At 56.2% G+C, this 10,996-nt stretch overlaps 2 protein-coding genes across 5 annotated transcripts; both read left to right on the top strand.

Annotated features, from left to right (window-relative positions):
• Nucleotides 1-554: 554 nt before the first annotated feature.
• On the top strand, nt 555-2,873 carry Lrg1 (leucine rich alpha-2-glycoprotein 1). 2 transcript variants are annotated; one of them, XM_034498320.2, is made up of 2 exons: nt 555-686; nt 1,605-2,873. In XM_034498320.2, exons 1-2 carry the CDS (start codon nt 661-663, stop codon nt 2,605-2,607), a joined length of 1,029 nt encoding a protein of 342 aa, XP_034354211.1. In that variant the 5' UTR covers nt 555-660; the 3' UTR covers nt 2,608-2,873. The 2 variants fall into 2 exon arrangements, with proteins under 2 accessions (XP_034354211.1, XP_034354213.1); XM_034498322.2 differs by having other exon boundaries at nt 609-686; nt 1,635-2,873.
• Nucleotides 2,874-4,451: 1,578 nt separating this feature from the next.
• Plin5 (perilipin 5) lies at nt 4,452-10,915 on the top strand. Of its 3 annotated transcripts, none has more exons than XM_076931988.1 (9): nt 4,452-4,541; nt 4,797-4,971; nt 5,131-5,191; nt 5,565-5,760; nt 6,362-6,444; nt 6,732-6,912; nt 7,838-8,037; nt 9,594-9,698; nt 9,992-10,915. In XM_076931988.1, exons 3-9 carry the CDS (start codon nt 5,132-5,134, stop codon nt 10,502-10,504), a joined length of 1,338 nt encoding a protein of 445 aa, XP_076788103.1. In that variant the 5' UTR covers nt 4,452-4,541; nt 4,797-4,971; nt 5,131; the 3' UTR covers nt 10,505-10,915. The 3 variants fall into 3 exon arrangements, with proteins under 3 accessions (XP_076788103.1, XP_076788104.1, XP_034354359.1); XM_076931989.1 differs by having other exon boundaries at nt 4,456-4,541; nt 4,857-4,971; XM_034498468.2 differs by lacking the exon at nt 4,797-4,971 and having other exon boundaries at nt 4,471-4,541.
• The last annotated feature ends 81 nt before the right edge of the window (nt 10,916-10,996 follow it).

The following is a 10,996-nucleotide window of genomic DNA, read 5'->3' as shown; positions in this document are numbered from 1 at the left end:
GGTCTCAGTCTGGCATCAGAGTAGAAGTGATTCTCCTTGCCTCCATACTCCAACCCTGTGCTGTGATGAGATGACATGTAAGGTACCACAGTGTGTCTTCACAACAGACATATGCGCACACTGCACTTCAGGTACATGGAATCACCAAAGAATCTCTTGATAATCAAGTTCAGCTGTGCAGGTGGGGAAACTGAGTCCCAGAGAACCTAAGCCAGACCTGCTTTGGTTCCTTGTGGAAGACATCAAATCCAGAACCAGCACTGGGCATTGTTCCTTGTTCAGTAGGAAAGCTACTTGGGCATGAAAAGCAAACAAGAACACATCAGGTATTCAAGACCAGAGATTTTTCCATTTCTTGTCCCCTGCTCAAAGAGCAACCAGGTTCCTACTCTCATTGCAAGCTCAGTCCCTGAATCCTGGGTGGGAGAGGTAGGGACACCACCCAGGAGACTCTGGGTGGGACACACCCCCCCCCATGAGGAAATAAAAGCTGGAGAAAGTCTGGGAAAGGGTGGGCAGGAAGCCACAGTCACTGCCAGGAAGGGATGTAGCAATGTTGACCTGTCCTCATGCTCTTCCGCTTTGCCACACAGAGCTGGGGGTGGGGACTATATAAAGCCACCTTCCTGGAGTCTTGAGGACAGAAATAGAGGAGCAGCCATGGCCTCTCCACAGCGTCAAGGGAGGTAGGTCTCTACCTGACCAGTGCTAGGCAGACCTGGCACCAGGCCAAGCACAGTCATGGGGACATTAGTCCGACCCTCTGAGGTTGCCAGGAACAGATCCAGGCCTGCAGGCAGTACAAACAGGCTTACTTCCAGAGAGACTGCCAGAAGCCCCTTGAGCAGGGATGGGAGAGGGTACCTGCCCAAGGCCCCAGGCTTGAGGCCTTAATCACACCCACTGCAATAGGGAAGCCCCAGACAAGCCTCTGAGGGTTGACATAGGGACCAGATATGCCTACAGAGGAATTCATGTTCACCTGGACCATGAGTTCTCCCTGAACACCCAGCAGTGACCATATGACCCATACGAAAGCTGGACAGAGAAAGGAAAAGCCCAATTTGGAAGCTTCTGCCTTTCTGAGGGGAGCAGAGAAGGGCTAATGAAAGCCGGGCATTATGGCTGGGGCTTTGCAGAATGAACAAGAGTCCACTGACTCTCTCTTCTGAACACCTAACTCGGGAGATAAGGATAGACCCGGGATACAAACCAGGTTAGAAGTGATTAGGCACTTGGGCTGGGAATAATTAATAACTGATAGCCTGTTAGAGCTGATAGTAGGGGAGGAAGTGTGTAGGGGGTCAGACCCAGGAAGTTAAGAGTCATAGAGGTTAAGATTTGCTGTGGTACAGGGGCTGCTCCTGGACGCTGAGGAGAGGCAGCCAGTGAGAATAAAACCCAGGGTATAGTGTGCCTGAGGCTTTGCAGAATGAATAGGAGCTCACTGGCTCTGCCACCCACCCACCCAGCTAAGGAGACAAAAATAGACTCAGGAAACAAACCTTGCAGATCGCATTGTTCCAGTCCCGGTAAGGAAGGACTGGGTCGGTCCAGTCCAGGGTGGTGGCCACGGGGATGTCACCATGGTTTACTCTCCTCAGCCTCCAGGATCTCAACATCTGCCTTCCCAGAACCCTGTTCCTCCTAGCCCTTTTGGGCGGGGTGTCCAGCCACAAGGAATGTCTGATACTGCAATCGGCTGAGGGCAGCACCGTCTCCTGCCATGGTCCCACTGAGTTTCCGAGCTCCCTCCCCGCCGACACTGTCCATCTGTCAGTGGAATTCTCCAACCTGACGGAACTGCCCGCCGCCGCCCTGCAAGGGTGTCCAGGTCTGCGGGAGCTGCACCTCTCCAGCAACCGCCTGCAGGAGCTGTCCCCCGGGCTGCTGGCTCCCGTGCCCCGGCTGCGCGTCCTGGATCTGACCCGCAATGCTCTCCGCAGCCTGCCCCCCGGCTTGTTCCGCACCTCGGCCGCCCTGAGAACCCTGGTCCTGAGGGAGAACCAGCTGCGGGCGGTGAGCGCGCGCTGGCTGCAGGGCCTGCACGCCCTGGGCCACTTGGACCTGGCAGAGAACGGGCTGCGCTCGCTGCCCGCCGGGCTCCTCTCCAGCCTCGGCGCCCTGCACACCCTCGACCTTGGGCACAACCTGCTGGAGTCGCTGCCCGAGGGACTCCTGAAGGGCCCAAGGCAGCTGCAGCGCCTGCACCTGGAAGGGAACCGGCTTCGGAGGCTGGGGGATGGCCTGCTTGCGCCCCAACCATCCCTGCGCGTCCTGTTTCTGAACGACAATCAGCTGGCCGCGGTGGCGGCCGGTTCCTTCCGGGGTCTAAAGCAGCTGGACATGTTGGACCTGTCCAATAACTCTCTGTCCAGCACGCCCGCGGGCCTGTGGGGGTTCCTGGGGAGGCCGACCCGCGACATGCAGGACGGCTTCGACATCTCCCACAACCCCTGGGTCTGTGACAAGGACCTTGTGGACCTGTACCGCTGGCTGGACGCCAACCGACACAAGATGTTCTCTCAGAACGACACGCGCTGTGCGGGGCCCGAGGCCGTGAGGGGACGGCGGCTGCTGGACGTGGCAGAGCTGGGGTCCCTGTGAGGATGGCGACTGGGGTGCGGACCAAGGGCACCCCGCTCGCTCGCCACTGAGCCAGTCTGATCCCCTGTCAGCGCAGATTCCCAGCACCTGCATTCCCTGTTTCCGCTACCGCCTGGCTCCCTCGCTGGCTCCTCCCCGCTCGCTTGCCCCAACTCTTCGGCCTGTGCGGGACCCCAGGCCACCATGGGCTTACCTGGCGTTGCCTCGTCTGTTTCAGCGGTCACCAAAGCAGTTAATAAAACAGCTCCCAGGCTGACTGAACAGCTCGGCGTTTGTGCTGCTCTCTTTTGCTGTACATTTGTTTTGTGCGCATGCACTACAGTGAGCCCGGAGGTCAAAGGGCTACTTGCAGGAGTGAGTTCCAACTGTCCCCAGTGTGGCAGCTAGGGATTCGAACTCAGGTCCCCCGACTTGACAGCAAACTCCTTCACCCGCAGAGCCATCTTGCTCACCCTCTGCCTTATGGCTTTTTGCTTGTTTGGTTGGTTTTTGTTTTTTCGAGACAGGGTTTCTCTGTGTAGCCCTGGCTGTCCTGGAACTCACTCTGTAGACCAGGCTGGCCTCAGAAATCCGCCTGCCTCTGCCTCCCAAGTGCTGGGATTAAATCTGCCCTATGTTTTAAGACAGGATCTCTGACTGGCCAGCTGAGAGCCTCCGGATCTTCCTGCCTCTGCCTCTGCCCCCCAGAGCTGGGGTCACACACACGAGCCACTGTATCAAACTCGGGTCTTCAGGCTTACATGGCAAGCCTGCTCTCCGGATCCTCCCCACTGTGGAGCCCTGGCTGTCCTGGAACTCACTCTGTAGAGCAGGCTGGCCTCGAACTCAGAGATCCTCCTGCCTCTGCCTCCTGAGTGCTGGGATTAAAGGCCTGCACCACAGCCCAGCTTTAGTTTTTCACCCTCTAGACAGAGTGACTCTGCCCATTGAGAGGCAGGGGTGTGGCTTTTTTTTTTTTTTTTTGCAAGGTTTCATATTGTCCAGGGTGGCCTCAAACTTGCTACACAGCCTAGGATTATTTGAGCTCATGATTCTCCTGCCTTCACCTCGTGGCTCTGGGTGACAAGCACATGACTCACCAAAACCAGGTTTCCCAACCCAGTCCTGCAGATGGAGCTGGGGAGAGCGGGTTAAATCTTGAGCCTCAGTTTGTTGATCTGTAAAATGGGGTCAGAGCTGACAGGCTTAACAGCTCTCAGGATTAAACAGCAGATTAAAAATAAACTGGAGGCCAGAGAGACCACTCATGGGTTAACAACTCAGGCTGGGGCTCAAGTCTCAGCATTTACATAATAGCTCACAGTCACTTGTTACTCCTGTCACAGGGGGTCTGTGAACTTCTCTGGCCTCTGGGGGTATCAGGCATTTGTGGTGCACCAGACAGACAAACATGTCTGCAAATCACCAGGACACATAAATGTAATAATAATAATAATAATAATAATAATAATAATAATAATAGAAGCTGGGCCAGAGTGGGCCCAGGAGGCAGAGGCAGCCGAGCACCACCGATCTGGGTTCATGCCCAGCACTGTGTAACCATGTGTGGTGTGACACATCTGTTGTCTTAGCCACTGGGTGATGAGTTCAAGGTCATCCTTGGCTATGTGGTTACTTTAAGGCTATTCTGGGCTACATAGTGAGTTCTGGTCAGGCCTTGACTACAGACAAGACTCTGAACCAAAACAAACAAACAGGAAAGATTGAAGAGTAAGAAAACCCAGTCTGAGGTCAGCCATGGTGACTGAACCTGGACTCAGCGTCCCCGGGTCGCTATGGCAACCAGGGCGCGGGTGGGGGGGAGCGCTCTGGACACACCCCCGGCGCCTCATTGGCCCACGTGCGGAGGCTCCACCCAGGCCTGCTATAAGGACGGCGGGCCGACTCAGGTGGGAGCGCCGGGGATACCCACCAGGTCTGAGATCTGCACCTAGGTGAGGGTGCGCGGGGTCGGGGGGAGCTGAGGCGGGGAGGGGAGAGATAGCCCCGACCTAAACGCGGTGGGGGTGGAGGTGACGGGGGCGCATGCGTGGAGGCACAGGCACAACAGGTGGCGGGACCCTTGGCCCAGTGGGCCGGGGCCCAGGACCCAGTTGGGCGGAGCCCAGGCGCAGAGGACAGTGGGACGGCCATGGTGGGAACACGTAGGGCATGAGCCCTGAGGTCAGTGTCCCTGACACCTTGGACAGCTGAGGGTGACCTCGGAGCTCCACGTGCAACCTCTGCCTCAATTTTCCTGCCCGTCAAAGGGTTCTGATTCTCCTGCTGCTGCCTCCACCTCTGCAAGGGGGGCTGGTGTGCGGGTCTGTCCTTACTGGAAACAGACCAGAGAGGTGAAGACACCACCCTAGCGCCACACAGCAGGTAATGATGAAATTTGAACTCATCCTCGTTCAAAGCCAGAGATTTTTCATTTTATACCTTCTATGTGCTGGGCCTTGTGCATGCCTTGTCTATGGACCCCAGAATATCCCACAGGGCTGACTCTCAGGGGTTCCCTCACTCTCTGTGTCCTATCCTCAGGATGTCCGGTGACCAGACAGCTCAGGACCCTGGATCCAGCCTAGGGGAACTGGACCAGCACGTAAGGAGCTGGAAGAGTGACAGCAGGGGAGGGAGGGGGATTCTGAGGAAGGTTCATGGCTGGGTCCCTGCACCACCAAGGTCCAGTCCCTTCTTATAGCTCCAGGTGACTGGTGTCACCATAATAGTCGCACCGAACTTAGGGTATACATCACTCACAATTACACCTGTGGGGAAACTGAGGCCCCATGAAGTCATCTCTCTCCAGGGGGTTATCACCCAACTGGATCCCACCAGGGTGGCCTCATCTGGAGGACCAGACATTGTCCTGATGTTCTGTGTGTGTGCTGCTTGCTGCAGCCATTGGCAGGACCTGCTTTCTGGTCCCCAGAAGGAAGTCGGATGTGCTGTGCCCTGATGTAACTGTTTTGCAGAATGTGGTGAAGCGAGTGGTGGCCTTGCCCCTGGTCAGGGCCACATGCACTGCTGTGTCCGGTGCTTACAACTCGGCCAAGGACAGGCACCCACTGCTGGGCTCCGCCTGTCGCCTCGCCGAGCACTGTGTGTGCAGTGTGACCTCCTGTGCCCTGGACCACGCACAGCCACTGCTTGAGCACCTGCATCCCCAGTGTGAGTCTGAGTCCCTGCCCCAGTCCCCACCTTGGCCTGTGGTCTGTCTCTACCATCCCCAGAACCAGGTGTCCCTCTCAGGCCTGTTCACAGTGCTCCCCCACCCCTCTCTTTTAAAAAATTTTCTGAGTCAGGATTTTGCTCTGTAGCCCAGATTGACCTGAAATGCTTAGCCATCCTCCTGCCTCAGCCTTCTGAGTGTTGGGATGAGGGGAGTGCACCACCACACCTGGTGGATGTGGCGCTGGAATCGAATCCACATGCAGTGAGCCCAAATCCCTTCTTGGGTCCTCTCTAGGTCCCGAATTCTGTCCCCCCCCCCCCCGCCTTTCCAACCTTCGGGCATCGTCACCCACCCGACCCTGGGGACAAGAGACCCTTGGCCTATTGTGTGTCTGAAGAAGAGTGTCCCTGCGGGCTCCTAAAGTTTCTGTTGTTCCTAAGACTCTGAACATGGTTGAACTGAGGGATCCAGCAGGGGTTGGGAGAAACTGGGCTCAATTGCTGGAATGCCACAGGTCCCCTGTGGTCTCTCTCACCTTTTCTGCCATGTCCCTCCTGTCAGAGCACTTTACACTGCCCATTGCTCTCCTTTCTTCAGTGTCCACAGTGAATGAGCTTGCCTGCAGGGGACTAGACAAATTGGAAGAGAAGCTGCCCTTCCTACAGCAGCCGTCAGACATGGTATTAGAGATGCCCAGGCCTTGGGACACCCTTTAGGGTGACGAGCAAGGGAGGGTGCGAACTGGGGGGGTGGGGGGGAGCAAGCATGTATGCTGTACCAAGTAGGTCTGGCATTAGCTCTGGCTGGCCAGAGGCGGGGGGCTTCAGTGTTGCCTATTTAATGAAGGGAAACCGAGGCACAGAACTAAGAAGAGGTCTAGAAATCTTCAAGGTCTTAACTCAAGGACTATGGTGGGGGTAAACAGAGCCACTAGCCCACAGCATCCAGAGTGACCCCCTTCCTGCAGGTGGTGACCTCGGCCAAGGATGCAGTGGCCAAAAGTGTCACAGGTGTGGTAGACCTGGCCCGAAGGGGTCGGCGTTGGAGTGGGGAGCTGAAGCGCTCCATGAGCCAAGCCATGGACGTGGTGCTTGGCAAGTCGGAGGAGCTGCTGGACCGCTTCCTGCCCATGACTGAAGCTGAGCTAGGTACTGATCAGAGAGGTCTGGGGCTTGCCCAAGGCTACACAGCACAGCACAGAAAAACCTGGAACATAAACCCAGGTTGGATTTCTCCCTTCACTATGTACCCCAGAAAGTCAGACACTCTCAACCCCAAAGACACATGGGGGTTTTGCATGTGACAAACCAGTCTTAAACTGGTGGCCCTGAAAACTGCTTTATTAGGCTTGGAGATGAGTTCATTCATTTCATTGTTCTGAAACAGAGTTTTCCTCTGTAGCCCAGGCTGGCCCCAAATTCATGGCCATTCTCCCTCCTGTCTCAGCTTCTTTTGTGCTGGAATAATAGGTATGCACTACTGGGCCTGGCTATGATCTAGTTTTTAAGAGGCTGTTTGGTAGAATCAGGCCTGGGTTTGAATTCTGGAACTGCCTCTGGCATGCTAAGATATTTATGTTAAAAAAAAAAAAAAAACTTTGTGTGTGTGTGTGCACGCTTGTGTGCACACGTGTGTGCAACAGCAGGCACAAGGACTTAAGATTAGTTGGTTTTCTCCTTCCACCATGACACTGAACTTGAATCATCACTGAACCGTTTTGCCGGCCTGATGCCACACACCCTACCTGTTCCCCTCATCTGTACAGTCCAGGGGTGAGCGCTGGGGCCACTTGCCTAGCATGCACAAAGCCCTGGGTCCCATCTCCAGCATCCCATAAACCCCGTGTGGCAGCGCACACCTGTCGCCCCAGCACTCACAGGTAGAGACAGGAAGATCAACTTCCAAAATTGGTGTTTCAAAACAAGGTTAACAAAAGTAAACTACACTTCCCAGGGCTTGGGGAACGTTAAAGGGGCGGGTGTTGGATATCTGGGGACCTGGTGCTGCTCGGGGTGATGAGTGGCAGAGGTGCAGGCCGCGGCCATGGGGAACCCCTGGTTTTCTCATCCTTAGCCGCCCTGGCGGCTGAGGCTGAGGGCCCAGAAGTAGGCTCGGTGGAGGAGCAGAGACAGCAACAGGGCTACTTTGTGCGTCTGGGATCCCTATCGGCACGCCTCCGCCATCTCGCCTATGAACATTCTTTGGGGAAACTGAGGCAGAGCAAACATCGCACCCAGGAGATGCTGGCCCAGCTACAGGAAACCCTGGAGCTGGTGAGCAACCTGTCTTTGTTGCAGATGGGGTGTGGGGGTGTAAACAGGGGGTGGGGCATTCCCTGGTGATGTAGGCGGGCTTCTCGGAGGAGGGATGTGGGCGGGGCTCTTGCTTGGGGAGGGGGCGGGGCTCTCGCTGGAGGTTGGGCTCCCAGAGTTCTGACTCTACAGAGGGGAGGAAGAAACCCCATCCCTGTCCCCATCTGGAACTGTCACCCTAGCTTTCTCATTTCAGCCCTCACCCCAATCTGGCTCCCTTTGTATTTTCTGTCCCATCCCAGCTGAGGCCGTCCTGTGGGAGAGGGCCTCCTTCTACTTCCCCACCTACCTGGTGGCTAACAGTGGCCTCTGACTTCAAATCCCTTGCCCAGTCCACCTGCTTCATCGCCTCCTCACACCCCCACCCTCCACCTGCCCCAGCTTCGCACACGTGGTTCTGCCCTCACCTTGCCCAAGCCGTCCTCCCCACAGCAGACACCAGATGGTGCCTGTGAACACAGTCTGAATACTCTCTTCTGTCCTGCTCCCTCCCTGCCCCCACTGCATCCCACCAGGCTACCATGCCCCAGGGCCTTTGTCTAGGCTCCGAAGTGTGTGCTTTTGCACTCACATGGCTACAGGTGTTAGTGTCTCTCTCCTTTTCCTGGCTGAATAGTATCCCACAGCACACACACATACTGTATTTTATGCCACTCAGTTTGTCCTGCCACAAGGCCTTACCACATCCTTCACCTGGGTGACTTCTAATTAATTTCCTGTGTGTCAGAAAGTTCTAGATTCTCCCCTTTCCCAGTAGTGGGATGGGATGGGGACTTGCCATATGCTGGGAAGGTGCTCTGCACTGAACCATACCCCGGCTCTCCTCACCGCAGGCTACTGTGCAGATGGCCTAACCCTGGCCTACCCGCAGGGGCTGATGGGGTACACTTTGCACACAGTCTGGTTACTAAATGCTATTGAGAAAGTTCACTGTGTGCTTGGCCAGAGCGGCATGCTTTCCCAGCTGTGGGGCAACAGGAGCTTGCAGTACCTAACTGGTGGCTGGGCATGGTAGTACAGGCCTGTCCACCCAGCACTCAGGAAACTGTGCAGCCACCCCCACCCATCCCTCCATATGTCAAGGCTTTGTCTTCACTCAATGGTATCCCATCTCTAGTCAGCCCTCCCTCTAGTCAGCCCTCCTCCCCATCCTAGGGGTCCATCCTGTCTTCACCCACTGAGCTTTTGTTTCAATGGCCACGGATGGACAGCAGTGTAGTCCTCAGTTTCCCCCTTTTCCTGGCTGAATACTATTCTTTCCCATGGATACTCCACACTGTGTGTCCATTCACCTTCCTCAGGCAGGAGAGGCAGGGCAGGGACCTCGTGGACAGGGCTGTGAGTGACCGTAAGCATGTAGAGGACCAGAAGGGAGAAGGGGTGGGCTAGCCGACAGAGCGCAAGGCTGGCTGCATTCAGACGGCACTCTTGAAAGGCTGCTGGAATCCTGCTGCAGGTTCAGGGTAGGTCCACTCACCCCAAGACCTCAGCCTAATTCCTGGAGTCCCATCCCACAGATCCAGCATATGCAGAGCGGGGCAAGCCCCACCCATCCCCCAAAGGTCCAGGAGCTGTGGGGGGACTGCAGCCCATGTCTGGAGAATGGCCACAGTCACAGCCAGGTAAGGGACCACAAGGAGGACAGGACCCACCCTGGACCTGGGACAGGGCCCTCATGTGCTGCAAGCTTCCCTCCATAGTGTGTCAGCGGGGACAGGCCAATCCTGTTAGGTGTCTATGTGAACAATTAGGTCCAATTCCAGTGTTCTCATGGCAAGCTGAAGCAAGCCAAGGCCTCACCTTAGAGTTCATGGGGAAACTAAGGCAGGCCCAAGCTTCCACTAAATGCATGAGAAAACTGAAATAGGCCAAGGCTCCTGTTAGAGCGTGAGGAATCTGAGGTCTGCCCTTGTAGGTGGAGTTGGAGACACTGGCTCTGTCTCGAAGTCTGACCCTGGAGCTGCAGAGTGCAGTGGATGCCCTGGCAGGCTGTGTGCGGGGCCTGCCACCCGGTGCCCAGGCCAAGGTGGCTGAGGTGCAGCGCAGTGTGGATGCTCTCCAGGCTACCTTTGCTGATGCACGCTGCCTTGGTGACGTGGCACCCACTGCTCTGGCTGAGGGCCAGGGCAGCGTGGCCCGGGCACATGCCTGTGTGGACGAGTTCCTGGATTTGGTCCTACGGGCTATGCCACTGCCTTGGCTTGTGGGGCCCTTTGCGCCCATCCTGGTGGAGCGGTCAGAGCCCCTGATCAACCTGGCCACCTGTGTGGACGAGGTGGTGGGTGACCCTGACCCCCGCTGGGCACACATGGACTGGCCAGCCCAGAAGAGGGCCTGGGAGGCTGAGCTTGCACAACCTGTGGGACAAGAGGCTGAGCCCCCAAGGGACCAAGTCAAGCACACAATCATGCCAGAGCTGGACTTCTGACCATCGAGGGCCCTACTGCCCCCTGGTGGTCACATGACAGCACTCGTGCAGGCCAGGGCTCCTGCCATGGATGGTTTTGAGGTCTAAGTGAACCTCAGTGGGCCACTCATAGGAGACTCTCTCCCCTATGATCCTGTCCTTACCCCCAAAGTTAACACATGAGAGGCTGAGGCAGGAGGATTGTGAGTTTGAAGCCAGCTTGAGCTGCCTTATCAAGATTATCTCAAGGGGGAGAAAAAAAGGAAAAGAAAGGTGTCTTGGAGGAAGACCTGGTGCCCACAGCATCTACCTGGGGCTTGGAACTCCTGAATCGAATGTTTTTGGCTGGTGTCCAGCCACCCTTGCTGGGCCAGAGAGACTCAATTGCTTTGCTGTTTGTGGTCCAGAATAAACATGTTTGGTGTGGTCTGAGAGGGTCTTGGAACTTGGGTGCTGGGAGTTGTCAGGGTATGACTTTAGGGATAGACTTTTGAGCCAGCATTCAGGGACAGT

This window comes from Arvicanthis niloticus, chromosome 3 (genome assembly GCF_011762505.2).
Source record: "Arvicanthis niloticus isolate mArvNil1 chromosome 3, mArvNil1.pat.X, whole genome shotgun sequence".
In the NCBI taxonomy this organism is placed as follows: Eukaryota; Metazoa; Chordata; class Mammalia; order Rodentia; family Muridae; genus Arvicanthis; species Arvicanthis niloticus.
Note: the sequence above shows the minus strand (reverse complement) of the source record. Positions and strands in the feature narration are given on the sequence as shown.

Bases quoted from the DNA above. Each gene is read 5' to 3' on its own strand.
- Lrg1 (XM_034498320.2), top strand. From the start codon at position 661: ATGGCCTCTCCACAGCGTCAAGGGAG. The intron at 687-1,604 runs GTAGGTCTCTAC...TACTCTCCTCAG, and splicing joins TCTCCACAGCGTCAAGGGAG to CCTCCAGGATCTCAACATCT.
- Plin5 (XM_076931988.1), top strand. From the start codon at position 5,132: ATGTCCGGTGACCAGACAGCTCAGGACCCTGGATCCAGCCTAGGGGAA. The intron at 5,192-5,564 runs GTAAGGAGCTGG...ACTGTTTTGCAG, and splicing joins TAGGGGAACTGGACCAGCAC to AATGTGGTGAAGCGAGTGGT. The intron at 6,445-6,731 runs GTATTAGAGATG...CCCTTCCTGCAG, and splicing joins TACAGCAGCCGTCAGACATG to GTGGTGACCTCGGCCAAGGA.